Source organism: Oncorhynchus kisutch, linkage group LG1 (genome assembly GCF_002021735.2).
Source record: "Oncorhynchus kisutch isolate 150728-3 linkage group LG1, Okis_V2, whole genome shotgun sequence".
NCBI classification, from domain to species: domain Eukaryota; kingdom Metazoa; phylum Chordata; class Actinopteri; order Salmoniformes; family Salmonidae; genus Oncorhynchus; species Oncorhynchus kisutch.
The window spans coordinates 29,008,180-29,026,436 of NC_034174.2; the positions used below are offsets into that span (position 1 = coordinate 29,008,180).

At 44.8% G+C, this 18,257-nt stretch overlaps 1 protein-coding gene and 1 long non-coding RNA gene across 2 annotated transcripts; one reads left to right on the top strand and one right to left on the bottom strand.

Moving 5' to 3' along the window:
• Positions 1–202: 202 nt before the first annotated feature.
• Positions 203–2,542, top strand: LOC116360579 (uncharacterized). Its single transcript, XR_004207026.1, has 2 exons — positions 203–316; positions 430–2,542. It is a non-coding gene; the product is annotated as an uncharacterized LOC116360579 (long non-coding RNA).
• An 8,717-nt stretch (positions 2,543–11,259) lies between these two features.
• LOC109906423 (transcription factor HES-5-like) lies at positions 11,260–12,445 on the bottom strand. Its single transcript, XM_020504150.2, has 2 exons — positions 12,341–12,445; positions 11,260–12,227 (listed from the first exon to the last, which is right to left on the bottom strand). The coding sequence occupies exons 1-2, from the start codon at positions 12,401–12,403 to the stop codon at positions 11,826–11,828; spliced, it is 465 nt and encodes a 154-aa protein (XP_020359739.1). The 5' UTR covers positions 12,404–12,445; the 3' UTR covers positions 11,260–11,825.
• Positions 12,446–18,257: the final 5,812 nt, after the last annotated feature.

Consider the following 18,257-nt stretch of genomic DNA (forward strand, 5'->3'; position numbering starts at 1 on the left):
TTGTGTTCAGTCTGTGCCTCTGATATCTGCAGTACCATTCCTTTGTTGGCCAGTTAACCATGAGATAACTGATGCCTCTCCCATTGTTGTGTTTGCCTCGCCCACTGGCCTCAGAGTGTGGGAAAGCTAATCCAGCCTGGGACTCATGGTTTTGTAATGATAATGTCCTCCTATAAATAGAGGAGTGGGCTCCTCTCTCAGCTCACAACTCAACTTCCTCAGAGAAGCACACACACTCTCTCTCTTTACCAGAATGGCTCCCACCTACACAAGTGACTCTGCCAACACCATGCTCTCTGCTGAAGACAAGCATAAAGTAAATATTATTTATAACATATGTTTGTGTCATTGTTTACTATTGAATCACTTTCTTAATGATTTGAACTTTAATTACATAGAACTAACCTAATGCTCTCTTCTCTTCATCAGCTAAGGAAACCAGTTGGGGAGAAGATGTGTAGAGACCGCATCAACACCTGCATAGAGGGAGACCCTGCACTTCCTGTCTTCCAGCTCCATGAAGGACATGATGCTTCAGGACCTCCAGAGAGCTGGCCAGGACGTCTGCCCCTCCTCGCCACTCTCCTCCCAACATCAACACCACAGCCAGGGCCCAGTGAAGCAGGCCACCAGTGGTCACAAAACAGTGTGGAGGCCCTGGTAGAGACAAACTATTTAACAAACTGGATGAGTGTTTACCGTCTTTCATGCTGTAAGAACTCTCTATTTCCAATAGTAATATCTACTTAGGTCCTTTATGAAGGATAGCGAACATCATATGACAAGCGTTATAGTTTGTTGTCTCCTTTATGGAGCTGTCTGTAAAAAATAATTTTTCTGTCATGTGGCATATGACTCCTATGGAGTCGACTCAAGTATTGATTTGAGTGTGATTCTGTGATGAATATAGAATCAATAGCATTCAAAATGCTAAATATTTATTGGAGATTCATTCTCATGTTTAAGTGTTCTTAAAGGGAAATCAGATTGTGTTAACTTTTGTAAAGGAACTGATTGCACATAATGCATATTGAAACATTTGTATTTTACATTTTTACAGTGGATGTGCATAGACTTTGTATTTTGACATTGTTGGTGTTTAACCTAAACTTGATGCACAAGTGGATATCAAACCAAAATTAACAATGATATTGACCATGCATATTGGCAGGCTGCTATTGATTATTTTATTGTCTGAAGTCTCTCTCTCTGTCTTTCTCTATCTCTCTGTCTTTCTCTATCTCTCTCTCTTTCTCTCTCTCTTTCTCTCTCTCTCTCTCTCTCTCGATTTCTATCTGTCTTTCGCCATATTTCTCTCTCTGTCTCTGTCACATTCTGACCTTTATTTCCTTCTTGCCTGTCCGGCGTTGCCGGAGTCTCCCTCCTGTCCGGCGCTGCCGGAGTCTCCCTCCTGTCCGGCGCTGCCGGAGTCTCCTTCCTGTCCGGCGCTGCCGGAGTCACCCTCCTGTCCGGCGCTGCCGGAGTCTCCCGTCAGCCCAGAGGCGCCAGAGCCCATCAGCCCAGAGGCGCCAGAGCCCGTCAGCCCAGAGCCCGTCAGCCCAGAGCTGCCAGAGCCCCTGCCCCTCTGTCCCGAGCTGCCAGAGCCCCCGGGTACTGTCACGTTCTGACCTTTATTTCCTTTGTTTTGTATTCATTATTTAGTATGGTCAGGGCGTGAGTTGGGGTGGGCAGTCTGTTTGATTTTCTATGATTTGGGGATTTCTATGTTTCGGCCTAGTATGGTTCTCAATCAGAGGCAGGTGTCATTAGTTGTCTCTGATTGAGAATCATACTTAGGTGGCCTGGGTTGCACTGTTTGTTTGTGGGTGATTGTCTATGTTAGTTGCTTGTGTCAGCACAGTCCTTATGATAGCTTCACAGTCTTTATTTGTTTATTGTTTTTGTATTCAGTGCTCAGTTCTTTCTTTAATTAAACATTCATCATGAACACATACCACACCACATTTTGGTCCTCTGATCCTTCTCGCCTCTCCTCTTCAGATGAAGAGGAGGAAGATCGTGACAGTCTCTCATACTGTGCCACACATAAATCATGTATTCTAAATCTTCTTCAATCTGTCTTCATGGGTGTTTTATTATTTATTAATTTGCATGTGTTGACAATATGTTGACATTGCTGGTATGACACCCCGAATAAGAGAGCATTAAATGCATAATAATATATTGTCGCGACTTCCATCGAAGTCGGTCCCTCTCCTTGTTCGGGTGGCGTTCGGAGGTCAACGTCACCTGCCTTCTAGCCATCACCGATCCACTTTTCATTTTCCATTTGTTTAGTCTTTGTTTTCTACACACCTAGTTTCAATTCCCCTCATTACATGTTCATTATTTAACCCTCTGGTTTCTCCAATGTTTGTGTATGTTTGTTTTATTGTTAGGCTGTGTCTTACGGCTGGTATTATTGTTACCGGGTTTTGTTGTTATGCCTGTTTATTCGTGGTACCGGTATTTTTTCCTGCACCATAGTATTGTGTTTTGTACGGTTGTTTTCTTGAATTAAATACCTTGTCCATGCATCTCAGTTCTCCTGCGCCTGACTCCTTTCACGAGTGACCCACAGCCTTGACATATATGGACGATGCATTCTGAAAGTATTCAGACCCCTTCACTTTTTCCCTCATCAATCTACACACAATACCCCATAATGATAAAGCAAAAACACGTCTTTAGACATTTTTTCAAATGTATCAAGTAAAAAAACGGAAATATAACATTTACATAAGTATTCAGACCTTTTTCTCAGTACTTTGTTGAAGCATCTTTGGCAGCGATTACAGCCTCAAGTCTTCTTGGGTGTGACACTACAAGCTTGGCACACCTGTATTTGGGAACTTTCTCCCATTCTTCTCTGCAGATCCTCTCAAGCTCTGTCAGGTTGGATGAGGAGCATTGCTGCACTCCACAGGGAGTGGCGCTGAACAGCTATGTTCAGGTCTCTCAAGAGATGTTTGATTGGGTTCAAGTCTGGGCTCCTGCGTTGTCTTGGCTGTGTGCTTAGGGCTGCTGTCCTACTGGAAGGTGAACCTTCGCCCCAGTCTGAGGTCTTGAACGCTCTGGAGCAGGTTTTTATCAACCATCTCTCTGTACTTTGGGGCGGCAGGGTAGCCTAGTGGTTAGAGCGTTGGACTAGTAACCGGAAGGTTGCAAGTTCAAACCCCCGAGCTGACAAGGTACAAATCTGTCGTTCTACCCCTGAACAGGAAGTTAACCCACTGTTCGTAGGCCGTCATTGTAAATAAGAATTTGTTCTTAACTGACTTGCCTGGTAAAATAAAGGTAAAATTAAAATTAAAATACTTTGCTCCATTCATCTTTCCCTTGATCCTGACTTGTCTCCCAGTCCCTGCCACTGAAAAACATCCCCACAGCATGATTGCTTCACTGTAGGGATGCTGCCAGGTTTCCTCTGGACGTGACGCTTGGCATTCAGGCCAAAGAGTTCAATCTTGGTTTCATCAGACCAGAGAATCTTGTTTCTCATGGTCTGAGAGTCTTTAGGTGCCTTTTGGAAAACTCCAAGCGGGCTGTCATGTGTTATTTACTGAGGAATGGTTTCCATCTGGCCACTCTACCATAAAGGCCTGATTGGTGGAGTGCTGCAGAGATGGTTGTCCTTCTGGAAGGTTCTCCCATCTCCACAGAGGAACTCTGGAGCTCTGTCAGAGTAACCATCGGGTTCTTGGTCACCTTTCTGACCAAGGCCCTTCTCCCCCGATTGCTCAGGTTGGCCAGGCGGCCAGCTCTAGGAAGAGTCTTAGTGGTTCCAAACTTCTTCCATTTAAGAATGATGGAGGTTACTGTGTTCTTGGGGTCTTTCAATGCTGCAGGAATCTGTTGGTACTCTTCCCCAGATCTGTGCCTCTACAAAATCCTGTCTCGATGCTCTACGGTCAATTCATTCGACCTCATGGCTTGGTTTTGCTCTAACATGCACTGTCAACTGTGGGACCTTATATAGACAGGTGTGTGCCTTTCCAAATCATGTCCAATCAATTGCATTTACCACAGGTGGACTCCAATCAAGTTGTAGAAACATCTCAAGGATGATCAATGGAAACAGGATGCACCTGAGCTCAATTTCGAGTCTCATAGCAAAGGGTCTGAATACTTATGTAAATAAGGTTTTTCTGTTGTTTTTTTGTAATAAATGTGAAAACATAAAAAAAAAAAACATTTTTCGCTTTGTCATTATGGGGTATTGTGTGTAGATTGATGAGAAAAAATATATATTTCATCCGTTTTAGAATAAGACTGTAACGTAACAAAATGTGGAAAAAGTGAAGGGGTCTGAATACGTTCTGAATGCACTGTATATACAAGCATGATTCGAATGAGAAAGTGAGCGTCCGTGCACATGCATGTGTGTGTGTGTGCGTGCGTGTGTGTGTGTGTGTGTGTGTGCGCGCGCGTGTGTGTGTGTGTGCGCGCGTGTGTGTGTGTGTGTGTGTGTGTGTGTGTGTGTCCAACGTGCCTCTCTTGGGGTTTGTATGTTAACCCCTAGGCTAACGTTGGGCAGTCAACTCCGTCAGCTCTGGTTTCATCAAACAGCTGGTGATCCAGGGCGCAGCCTACCTGCCTGCTGGGCTGTGTAACTGTGTGGCACGTCTCTCCTGTGTGGGGCCTACCTCTCCTCGGCTTTCCCACAAACCCGTTTCATTATCCCCTTTCATTGAAGGGACAAAGGAAGTGTGCCGCCCTAAATTATCCTCTCGGCATGAATGTGAGAATCCTGATCCCCCGTCCACTTCCTGCCGCTCCCCTTCAAACCAGCTTATTCATTTAATCATCATGTCCTTCTAAAACATTAAACACAAGTGATTATCGTATTTAAAAAAATATATATTGGCTGTACAAATTTCAAATTTCACAATTCATGAAACTAGCATGCATTTATGTTTCGATTGAATTAATTCATCAATTATATTTAAACTAGTATGAATTTAAACATATATTATATATTTTTTGCTTAATATATTACACCTGCATTTATGAACCTGTTCTGTAATCTATCAGTGTGTATAAAATAAAGTCTGAATTCACATGACTAGAGAATTTATTTTATTTATTTATTTACATAGTGACACAACAGTGCTGTGAAGGGTAAGCCTCGCTTTGAAGACATTGTGAATGTTAGTATGTATATGACAGGATGCGCCTGTGCCTGTAGCCAGGCCTTGCTGTGTTTCTCCGTGGGAAACCTATCTTATCTGCCAACTCAAGCAGGTGTCAGTCTGGAGGGCAAGTCTGCTCCCAGGTGATAGATTAAAGTCTACACACCTTGAGCACACACACACCATCTCTCACCCACACAACTACCACCATTGCACACTCCCTCTTCTAGCCTCACTAACTGCTTCTCCACCCATAGCCCATGCACGGGATCTCTCTCACTCTTTGTCATGCATGTACACGCACACACTCAATCACATTGACACTCACACACTAAGTCATTGATGTTATCTATTGTCCAAATCAGGGCTGTTAATGGTTGAGGAGTGTGGGAAAGCATGGTGAGCTCCAGACCTACACAGTCAGATGCAGACACTGTGGTACACCGAGTAAGCCACTCCCAGGATCATTGACCTCTACAAACTATTCAAGACAAGCAGTTCCATCACCAACAGATACTGTATGTCTCATGACAATAAACACGTTACAAAGCTTTTATATCTTTATTCAGATCTCTTGATTATTCCAATTACTGTACATTACTTCCAATTAATTTAACCTTTGTTTAACTAGGCAAGTCAGTTAAGAACAAATTCTTATTTTCAATGACGGCCTAGGAACAGTTTAGTGGCAGAACAACAGATTTTACCTTGTCAGCTCAGGGATTTGATCTTGCAACCTTTCGGTTACTAGTCTAACACTCTAACCACTAGGCTACCTGCCACCCCAATCATTTTTCTCGAATATGTTCATGTAAAAGTCCAGATAAACTATATGCAAGATTTACAGGTTGGTGTCGAGATGTGGATCACGATATTCTGTCAGGCAGCTATTTTTAACACTTACATTTGAAAATAGGTGCCCCCCACAGCAATGCAGAATTCTCCAAGAGCTTCAATGTAATGGGCTAGATAGGGAATTCCATGACAGTAATTGCGACCATACAACTTAGGTTTAAGGGCATTAAATGGATAATTTAGTGAAAGATTATAATTTACGTTTTTTTTTTACATATGATCCTTCCTTTATTTTTTCACCAATCAGAAGTGAGGCTGTTCTCTGCCCAGGAGTAGATACATTGCACTGATAAACACGATAATACATCCTCATTTATTTTATTTTATTTTATTTTACCTTTATTTAACAAGGTAGGCAAGTTGAGAACAAGTTCTCATTTACAATTGCGACCTGGCCAAGATAAAGCAAAGCAGTTCGACAGATAAAACGACACAGAGTTACACATGGAGTAAAAACAAACATACAGTCAATAATGCAGTATAAACAAGTCTATATACAATGTGAGCAAATGAGGTGAGAAGGGAGGTAAAGGCAAAAAAGGCCATGATGGCAAAGTAAATACAATATAGCAAGTAAAATACTGGAATGGTAGTTTTGCAATGGAAGAATGTGCAAAGTAGAAATAAAAATAATGGGGTTCAAAGGAGCAAAATAAATAAATAAATAAAAATTAAATACAGTTGGGAAAGAGGTAGTTGTTTGGGCTAAATTATAGGTGGGCTATGTACAGGTGCAGTAATCTGTGAGCTGCTCTGACAGTTGGTGCTTAAAGCTAGTGAGGGAGATAAGTGTTTCCAGTTTCAGAGATTTTTGTAGTTCGTTCCAGTCATTGGCAGCAGAGAACTGGAAGGAGAGGCGGCCAAAGAAAGAATTGGTTTTGGGGGTGACTAGAGAGATATACCTGCTGGAGCGTGTGCTACAGGTGGGAGATGCTATGGTGACCAGCGAGCTGAGATAAGGGGGGACTTTACCTAGCAGGGTCTTGTAGATGACATGGAGCCAGCCAACGAGAGCGTACAGGTCGCAATGGTGGGTAGTATATGGGGCTTTGGTGATAAAACGGATTGCACTGTGATAGACTGCATCCAATTTGTTGAGTAGGGTATTGGAGGCTATTTTGTAAATGACATCGCCAAAGTCGAGGATTGGTAGGATGGTCAGTTTTACAAGGGTATGTTTGGCAGCATGAGTGAAGGATGCTTTGTTGCGAAATAGGAAGCCAATTCTAGATTTAATTTTGGATTGGAGATGTTTGATATGGGTCTGGAAGGAGAGTTTACAGTCTAACCAGACACCTAAGTATTTGTAGTTGTCCACGTATTCTAAGTCAGAGCCGTCCAGAGTAGTGATGTTGGACAGGCGGGTAGGTGCAGGTAGCGATCGGTTGAAGAGCATGCATTTAGTTTTACTTGTATTTAAGAGCAATTGGAGGCCACAGAAGGAGAGTTGTATGGCATTGAAGCTTGCCTGGAGGGTTGTTAACACAGTGTCCAAAGAAGGGCCGGAAGTATACAGAATGGTGTCGTCTGCGTAGAGGTGGATCAGGGACTCACCAGCAGCAAGAGCGACCTCATTGATGTATACAGAGAAGAGAGTCGGTCCAAGAATTGAACCCTGTGGCACCCCCATAGAGACTGCCAGAGGTCCGGACAGCAGACCCTCCGATTTGACACACTGAACTCTATCAGAGAAGTAGTTGGTGAACCAGGCGAGGCAATCATTTGAGAAACCAAGGCTGTCGAGTCTGCCGATGAGGATATGGTGATTGACAGAGTCGAAAGCCTTGGCCAGATCAATGAATACGGCTGCACAGTAATGTTTCTTATCGATGGCGGTTAAGATATCGTTTAGGACCTTGAGCGTGGCTGAGGTGCACCCATGACCAGCTCTGAAACCGGATTGCATAGCAGAGAAGGTATGGTGAGATTCGAAATGGTCGGTAATCTGTTTGTTGACTTGGCTTTCGAAGACCTTAGAAAGGCACGGTAGGATAGATATAGGTCTGTAGCAGTTTGGGTCAAGAGTGTCCCCCCCTTTGAAGAGGGGGATGACCGCAGCTGCTTTCCAATCTTTGGGAATCTCAGACGACACGAAAGAGAGGTTGAACAGGCTAGTAATAGGGGTGGCAACAATTTCGGCAGATAATTTTAGAAAGAAAGGGTCCAGATTGTCTAGCCCGGCTGATTTGTAGGGGTCCAGATTTTGCAGCTCTTTCAGAACATCAGCTGAATGGATTTGGGAGAAGGAGAAATGGGGAAGGCTTGGGCGAGTTGCTGTTGGGGGTGCAGTGCTGTTGTCCGGGGTAGGAGTAGCCAGGTGGAAAGCATGGCCAGCCGTAGAAAAATGCTTATTGAAATTCTCAATTATGGTGGATTTATCAGTGGTGACAGTGTTTCCTATCTTCAGTGCAGTGGGCAGCTGGGAGGAGGTGTTCTTATTCTCCATGGACTTTACAGTGTCCCAGAACTTTTTTGAGTTAGTGTTGCAGGAAGCAAATTTCTGCTTGAAAAAGCTAGCCTTGGCTTTTCTAACTGCCTGTGTATAATGATTTCTAGCTTCCCTGAACAGCTGCATATCACGGGGGCTGTTCGATGCTAATGCAGAACGCCATAGGATGTTTTTGTGTTGGTTAAGGGCAGTCAGGTCTGGGGAGAACCAAGGGCTATATCTGTTCCTGGTTCTAAATTTCTTAAATGGGGCATGTTTATTTAAGATGGTTAGGAAGGCATTTTTAAAAATATCCAGGCATCCTCTACTGACGGGATGAGATCAATATCCTTCCAGGATACCCCGGCCAGGTCGATTAGAAAGGCCTGCTCGCAGAAGTGTTTCAGGGAGCGTTTTACAGTGATGAGTGGAGGTCGTTTGACCGCTGACCCATTACGGATGCAGGCAATGAGGCAGTGATCGCTGAGATCTTGGTTGAAGACAGCAGAGGTGTATTTAGAGGGGAAGTTGGTTAGGATGATATCTATGAGGGTGCCCGTGTTTAAGGTTTTGGGGAGGTACCTGGTAGGTTCATTGATTATTTGTGTGAGATTGAGGGCATCAAGTTTAGATTGTAGGATGGCTGGGGTGTTAAGCATGTTCCAGTTTAGGTCGCCTAGCAGCACGAACTCTGAAGATAGATGGGGGGCAATCAGTTCACATATGGTGTCCAGAGCACAGCTGGGGGCAGAGGGTGGTCTATAGCAGGCGGCAACGGTGAGAGACTTGTTTTTAGAGAGGTGGATTTTTAAAAGTAGAAGTTCAAATTGTTTGGGTACAGACCTGGATAGTAGGACAGAACTCTGCAGGCTATCTTTGCAGTAGATTGCAACACCGCCCCCTTTGGCAGTTCTATCTTGTCTGAAAATGTTGTAGTTTGGAATTAAAATGTCTGAGTTTTTGGTGGTCTTCCTAAGCCAGGATTCAGACACAGCTAGAACATCCGGGTTGGCAGAGTGTGCTAAAGCAGTGAATAGAACAAACTTAGGGAGGAGGCTTCTAATGTTAACATGCATGAAACCAAGGCTATTACGGTTACAGAAGTCGTCAAAAGAGAGCGCCTGGGGAATAGGAGTGGAGCTAGGCACTGCAGGGCCTGGATTCACCTCTACATCGCCAGAGGAACATAGGAGGAGTAGAATAAGGGTACGGCTAAAAGCTATGAGAATTGGTCGTCTAGAACGTCTGGAACATAGAGTAAAAGGAGGTTTCTGGGGGCGATAAAATAGCATCAAGGTATAATGTACAGACAAATGTATGGTAGGATGTGAATACAGTGGAGGTAAACCTAGGTATTGAGTGATGAAGAGAGAGATATTGTCTCTAGAAACATCGTTGAAACCAGGAGATGTCATTGCATGTGTGGGTGGTGGAACTAATAGGTTGGATAAGGTATAGTGAGCAGGACTAGAGGCTCTACAGTGAAATAAGCCAATAAACACTAACCAGAACAGAAATGGACAAGACATATTGACATTAAGGAGAGGCATGCTTAGTCGAGTGATCAAAAGGGTCCGGTGAGTGGAGAGGTTGGTTGGTGATTTAGACAGCTAGCCAGGGCATCGGTAGCAAGCTAGCATAGGATGGAGGTCTGTTGTTAGCCACCTCCTGCGCTCCGTCAGTAGATTAGTGGGGTTCCGTGTGGTAGAGGGGATCAATCCAAATCACACAACAACAACAAAAATAAAAACAATAGATATAGTTATAGAGGCCCAAGAAGAAAACATAATAATAATAATAATAAAAAAATTTTTTTTAAAGAAAATTAAAAAAATATTAAAAATTGTCCGATTGTCTATTCAGATAGCAGCCGGTAAGACAGCTAACGGTTAGCAGGCCGCAGATGGGCGTTCAGGTAACGTCGCGACGGAGGAGCCAGCCGAATAACTCCTTCGGGTAGATAACGTCGGCAGTCCAGTTGTGAAGGCCCGGTGGGGCTCCGCGAAGGCAGCAAAACGGGTCCGGATAGGCGACTGCAGCCCAGGTGCGATTGATGGAACTCAGGAGTGATTGACGGAGCTTGCTAGCTCCGGAACAATTGATGTTTGCTCCGGAATCGACGAAGGCCGATAGTCACACGGATAGCAGCTAGCTAGCTGTGAGATCCGGGCATGAATGTCCAGAGAGCAGTCGAAATCCAGGGACATGGAGAGAAAAATTGGTCCGGTATGCTCCGCTCCGAGCCTCGCTGCGCCGTACAGAACTGGCGATAGACTTTCGAGCCAAAGGATAGCCGATGACCACAAACCGTGGTTAGCTGAACACCAACGACTTGCCAGTAAAGGAGTCAACTAGCTTCTGAACTAGCTTCTGGATTAGCTTCTGGCTAGTTTCAGGCCAGCCTCCTGGAGTTTCTGGCTAGCTTCTTGGAGGATTACAGATCTGAGGTAAATAATACTTTTTTATAAATATACATTGGTGAGGCGGGTTGCAGGAGAGTGTTTTGAAGATGAGTTGATGGAAAATAAAAATAAAATGTATGTGAAAAAGTTGTAAATATATATATATACAGGACACGACAAGACGAGGACAAAAGACGTCTGAACTGCTATGCCACCTTGGAGCGAACCATAATCAATGTGCTGATGTGTACAGATACCTGCACTTCTAACTACAGTATTTACCAGTACACTGCCTGTTTGCATTATCTGTCATTTCCTGTTCATTTCCACTTCAGTTAAATTTGTTACATTCCATCTTCCCTCTACATTGATTTTTATACATTATGTCCCATTATCCCCCAGTTAATTACAGCTCCTTTAGAAACACACAAACACAGTATGGTTACTTTCCAAAACATTAATTGGAATACTTTTTGGATGCATGTTCACTTTATCAAGTGAGAATAAAAGACACACAGTGTCAACAATACATTTCACAGCACAACATTGCCTATGGTGGAACCACAATGTCCCAAAAAGCCTTTACAAAAGGCATATCAAAGCATTTGTAAATACCCTTCAATAGGTCAGTACATACAATATGGTTAACGCAAGATTTCAGTTGGCTAAGCAACCATAAATGTAAATATATAACCTTAACAATCCTCTTCAAAGAAAATGAAAGGACTAAAGGACACATTGGTGCATCAAGTGAGCACAAAATGCATACACGTGTAAACATACACATAAAATATTAAACATATTCTTCATTATAAAGTTATACATGTGATACATGTTTTTCAGCTTCTTCTCTGAGAGAGAATAATAATCACATCAGTAGAAATCATTTCATATACAACAAGAAAATAATATCATTTCAATATAACGTTTGGAAATGTATTTCCTACAGCAAGAAAGGTGGTAAACACCCATCCAGTTTGTGAGATAAAGAGTCTCCAAGTAGTGGTTCTACCAGGGTCTCCACACTGTTTTGTGACCACTGGTGGCCTGCTTCACTGGGCCCTGGCTGTGGTGTTGATGTTGGGAGGAGAGTGGCGAGGAGGGGCAGACGTCCTGGCCAGCTCTCTGGAGGTTCTGAAGCATCATGTCCTTCATGGAGCTGGAAGACAGGAAGTGCAGGGTCTCCCTCCAGCACTTGGAGTAGCCCTCACTGTGGGCCCTCTGGGGGACTGGGCTCTGAGGCTGCAGCTTCTGCGTCAGGAACCCGACCGTCATCTCCAGGATGTCAGCCTTCTCCAGCTTGGTGTTGGGGTCCTGTTTGTGGAACTCCCTCTCCAGCAGGGTCTTGAGCTGCTCTATGCAGGTGTTGATGCGGTCTCTACACATCTTCTCCCCAACTGGTTTCCTTAGCTGATGAAGAGAAGAGAGCATTAGGTTAGTTCTATGTCCTTAAAGTTCAAATCATGAAGAAAATAATTCAATAGTAAACAATGACACAAACATATGTTATAAATAATATTTACTTTATGCTTGTCTTCAGCAGAGAGCATGGTGTTGGCAGAGTCACTTGTGTAGGTGGGAGCCATTCTGGTAAAGAGAGAGAGTGTGTGTGCTTCTCTGAGGAAGTTGAGTTGTGAGCTGAGAGAGGAGCCCACTCCCCTATTTATAGGAAGACATTATCATTACAAAACCATGAGTCCCAGGCTGGATTAGCTTTCCCACACTCTGAGGTCAGTGGGCGAGGCAAACACAACAATGGGAGAGGCATCAATTATCTCATGGTTAACTGGCCAACAAAGGAATGGTACTGCAGATATCAGAGGCACAGACTGAACACAAGCAGGGTGTCACGGTCTTATTACCTGGGAACATTCTTTATAAGACCTTTGCAGATGGGGACTGAGTCAGACAGTAGACTTGATAAGGGACCCTCAAGGCATATAAACTCAGCAAAAAAAGAAACGTCCCTTTTTCAGGACCCTGTCTTTCAAAGATAATTTGTAAAAATCCAAATAACTTCACAGATCTTCATTGTAAAAGGTTTAAACACTGTTTCCCATGCTTGTTCAATGAACCATAAACAATTAATGAACATGCACCTGTGGAATGGTCATTAAGACCTTAACAGCTTACAGACGGTAGGCAATTAAGGTCACAGTTATGAAAACTTAGGACACTAAAGAGGCCTTTCTACTGACTCTGAAAAAACCCAAAAGAAAGGTGCCCAGGAGGCATGAGGACTGCAGATGTGGCCAGGGCAATAAATTGCAATGTCCGTACTGTGAGACGCCTAAGACAGCACTACAGGGAGATAGGACAGACAGCTGATCGTCCTCGCAGTGGCAGACCACGTGTAACAACACCTGCACAGGATTGGTACATCCGAACATCACATCTGCGGGACAGGTACAGGATGGCAACAACAACTGCCGGAGTTACACCAGGAACGCATAATCCCTCCATCAGTGCTCAGACTGTCCGCAATAGGCTGAGAGAGGCTGGACTGAGGGCTTGTAGGCCTGTTGTAAGGTAGGTCCTCACCAGACATCACCGACAACAACATCGACTATGGGTACAAACCCACCGTCGCTGGACTAGACAGGACTGGCAAGAAGTGCTCTTCACTGACGAGTCGCGGTTTTGTCTCACTAGGGGTGATGGTCGGATTTGCGTTAATCGTCGAAGGAATGAGCATTACACCGAGGCCTGTACTCTGGACCGGGATCGATTTGGAGGTGGTCATGGTCTGGGGCGGTGTGTCACAGCATAATCGGACTGAGCTTGTTGTCATTGCAGACAATCTCAATGCTGTGAGTTACAGAGAAGACATCCTCCTCCCTCATGTGGTACCCTTCCTGCAGGCTCATCCTGACATGACCCTCCAGCATGACAATGCCACCCTACTGCTCGTTCTGTGAGCGATTTCCTGCAAGACAGGAATGTCAGTGTTCTGCCATGGCCAGTGAAGAGCCCGGACCTATTGGATCAGAGGTTGAGGGTTAGGTTCATTCCCTCCCAGAAATGTCTGGGAACTTGCAGGTGCCTTGGTGGAAGAGTGGGGTAACATCTCACAGCAAGAACTGGCAAGTCTTGTGTATTCCATGAGGAGGAGATGCACTACAGCACTTAATGCAACTGGTGGCCACACCAGATGCTGACTGTTACTTTTGATTTTGACCCCCTTTGTTCAGAGACACATTATTCCGTTTCTGTTAGTCACATGTCTGTGGAACTTGTTCAGTTTATGTCTCAGTTGTTGAATCTTGTTATGTTCATACAAATATTTACACATGCTAAGTTTGCTGAAAATAAATGCAGTTGACAGTGAGAGGATGTTTCTTTTTATGCTGAGTTAAGATATTGCCCACTTCACATTGCAGAAATTAATGTTAACCTATTAAGGAGACAATTACTATATATCAGAACACATAGTGGTAATTGAAATCAACATTAATTCAAATAGATCAAATTGAATGTACTGCAATATTGTGTTAATACTGTAATTGTGCTATATCAATTAAATAATGTATCTCCCCTGACATAACTGATTTACCATTTACATCTTCTCTGTCTTTCACATGTACAAACAGAAAGCATGAGAAAGGTACACCAGAGGGGGGAGAGAGAGAGAGGGAGAGGGAGAGAAACATTCCCATTGTTGATGCCAATTAATACAATTATCCAGCGCCCTCTGGGAAGGCACACTTCTATTGTTGGACACCTCGCCCCCCTGCACTCAGCCCCCACAGAGAATATCTAATAAATGAGAGTGTGGGAAAGCAGGACAGGATCCTACTCACACATCCTCCGATCATTAGAGCACACCCCACTGCTCCTCCATCCACCGCCCCTTCGCCCCCCTCTAGGGACACCCTTTCAACATGCTGCCCAGATCAGAGGCACCACTGAGCCAGGGTGTGCGCGTGTTCCCCTCTTACACCCTCGTTCACATGCCCTGGCCTGTGTGTGTGCACACTTACCTCCCACTGATTACACCTCTCCTCTTTTAATCTCCTCTGGCCTCACATACATAGAACCTGCAGTCAAACATCTTCTCCCACTGAAGCCTCCAAACAGTACAATACAGTGAACATCACGTAGTTTAGCATTTTTCGTCATGGAGGCAGCTCTGCAGTGGTCACTAGCTAGCACAGTCATAAAGTAATACAATCGTAACCTCACTGTTTACCCTAATGCCTAACCCCAACCTAAAATTTATGTTTTTGTTTCCATAAATTTTTACAATATAGACAATGTTGACTTTGCAGCTGGCCTATCTAAGGAGGAATCACTCAGTTCTGCCTTCAGGACAAGATTCATGACAATACAAATCAACCTACAAACATCACACATCATTCAGAGGCCATCATTCAGAGGCTATTACTAAATACTGTTTCTCCTATCGCTACTGAATAGTCAATAGAATTTGTATATGTCTACATACTTCAATAACTTACTAGACACTTGACTCAAATGGTTGTTCTAAAATAAATGGACAAAAAGTTTTAGTTTTTTGTCAATGCTTGATGTGCTTTATAAATAGCCATGCTAATATTTGTGTAAATAGACAGATGGCAAGGGTCTTTTGGAGGGAAATCCTCTCTGGTCCGTCTTTTCCATTTTAAAGATGGGGCGGCAGGTAGCCTAGTGATTAGAGCGTTGGGCCAGTAACTGAAAGGTTGCTGGTCCCTGGTAGGCTGTCATTGTAAAAATAGTTTATTCTTAACTGACTTGCCTAGTTAAATAAAGGTTTAAAAAAAAAACATTTCTAAGTGAGACATGACTATGCAGATGAAAACCCATCATTTGAGTATGAACACATTCCAATGTGTACATTTCATCTCTTTACGAAGAAAAAGTGATGGCTTCATTATGAGCCCCTCCACACACACACACACACACACACACACACACACACACACACACACACACACACACACACACACACACACACACACACACACGCCAAACAGTCTCTATGGCTTTGAATCCAGATGCCTCTGTCTTCAGCCAAAGCCCTCTCCCTCTCCAGTGAGGAATGTGTGAGAGCTCAGACCTGTCCCTCTTTCCCACACTTAAGCCCCCATTCAGGGCTGCGGCCACCACTGATCCATACACCCTCATTATGCCTGGACCTCAATAGACCATCTGGACCTCTGCTGGGGGAGCCCAGGCCTCTCACAAACTCCACACACCTAGAGGAAGTAACAGGTAGATCATACTGGAATAAAAATAATCAGACTTGTGACTGCTATCATGATGTGAAGCCAATGAAATGTTAGCTGTTTGTTATTTGTTAAGTCATATAATGGAATAAACACATGAACATAAAGTAAATACACAATCCAATGATACCTTCAAAATATTGAACCTGTACACTCCAGGTCAAGTTAATGGAAATAACCTTCTGTAGTACATTGCAGAGCTAGAGGATGATGTATTATGTGTGCGTGTGTTAATACCTCTTATAACTGGCCACCAACACACTGCCCCAGTGACAATACTAAAAGAGGCCTTGATTAAGACAGAAGGCGTACATTTGACAATAGCACAATTTCCCACTTCAAGTGGCTTTGTCCGCTGCACGCCTTTACTGTGAATTTCATGTCCATGGAATGCCATAGACCGGCGCACACATCAAGGGGGATTTCTCTGGTATAAAGAGAGGTCAGGCATTTCCCAGGTTCCCTGTGTGGTTCAAGTCACAAGGATACCCCCCTACTTGATGAGGCGCGTGATGCCAAGCACCTGCCCCTCTCTTTGTGAGAGAGCTGTGCCCTCGTAGGGGCACCCAGAGTCAAAGCCTGGTTCAGCAAAACAGCCAGGAATGCATTATGCCCTTTTACATGGCCCAGTTCGGCGGGAGAGAAAGAGGGCTACATCTGGTTAAGACAATCTCACAATCTCCAGTAATCCTGAAGATAGAAAAATACACAGAAACAGGGTGAATAAAAGAAATGGCTGGAGGGCTGTCCATTTAATTTTTATAGAAGATCTAAGAGGATTCAGCGGCACCCAACTATTTTTGAAGTAGACAGGCTATTGATTCAGCATGTTGTTTTCTAGCTACATTATCTTATGCAGTATAGGCATACACACACACTTAAGGCCATGATACATTGGCAATTTTTTTTGCCAATTGTTGCTGCACACTTTTCCCATTGAAAATAAACAAGTCTTTATTATCTGGGGAATTTTGTGGATGTTAACAATACCAATGAAAATTGCATTGAAATTCTAACATTCCACAGTTGTTGCACAACCGGACTGATGCCCTAAGAGCCACTTTAAAGCGAATTTATGCTTGATCCTGTAATGCTCCGGGTGTCGTGGGTGTGGAGTCAAACGCAGGAGACAGAGAGTGCAATGCTGTGCTTCTTTAATAGCACCAACGCACCACAGGGTGCTCACAATAGTAACGGCCCCAAACACAGGTAATGAAAATGTACAACGGAAAAATGCACGACCTGGCACTAACACGTACCTCTACAACAGAGCCGAAGGTTACACTGAATAATCCCGCACAACAACCAGGTGGGCCGGCTGTCTAATAAAGACAAACTAATCATTCATAAACAGGTTGAATCCATCCATGTTGAGGGATTTCTATCGCCTCCACCCGGATCGCCCTGCACCTCGTCCTCTGGGGCGACCTCGAGGCCGGTGTCGGCGCGCTGCGGGAGCCGTGCGTCAGGGGGAGCCGCGCGTCAGGGGGGGGGGTACTGTCACGAGTCCGACTGAGGGTGGTTTCCCTTCCCGGGCGGGTGGCGCTCGGCGGTCGTCGTCACCGGCCTATTAGCTGCCACTGATTGTCTTTCAGGGGAGGAAAGACAATCAGTGGCAGCTAATAGGCCGGTGACGACGACCGCCGAGCGCCACCCGCCCGGGAAGGGAAACCACCCTCAGTCGGACTCGTGACAGTACCCCCCCCCCCCCTGGTACCCAGCACCTCTCCTCCGAGCCGAACCCCTCCCAGTCCACGAGGTACTGCAGGCCCCTCACCCGGCGTCTTGAGTCCAGAATGACCTGGATCGTATACGCCGGGGACCCCTCGATGTCCAGAGGGGGAGGAGGGACCTCCGGCACCTCACTGTCCTGCAGGGGACCAGCTCCCACCGGCCTAAGGAGAGACACATGAAACGAGGGGTTAATACGATAATAGGAAGGGAGTTGTAATCGATAACACACCTCGTTTATTCTCCTCAGGACTTTAAAGGGCCCTACACACTGCGGACCCAGCTTCCGGCAGGGCAAGCGGAGGGGTAGGTTTCAGGTCGAGAGCCAGACCCTGTCCCCCGGTACAAACACGGGGGCCTCACTGCGGTGGCGGTCAGCACTCCTCTTCTGCCGTCCACTAGCTTGTTGTAGAGATTCCTGGACGGCCCTCCAGGTCTCCTTGGAGCGCTGTACCCATTCCTCCACCGCAGGAGCCTCGGTCGA

Coding starts and splice junctions, on each gene's coding strand:
- LOC109906423 (XM_020504150.2), bottom strand. CDS start 12,403: ATGGCTCCCACCTACACAAGTGACTCTGCCAACACCATGCTCTCTGCT. Junction 12,228..12,340: donor CTGCTGAAGACAAGCATAAA/GTAAATATTATT, acceptor TCTCTTCATCAG/CTAAGGAAACCAGTTGGGGA.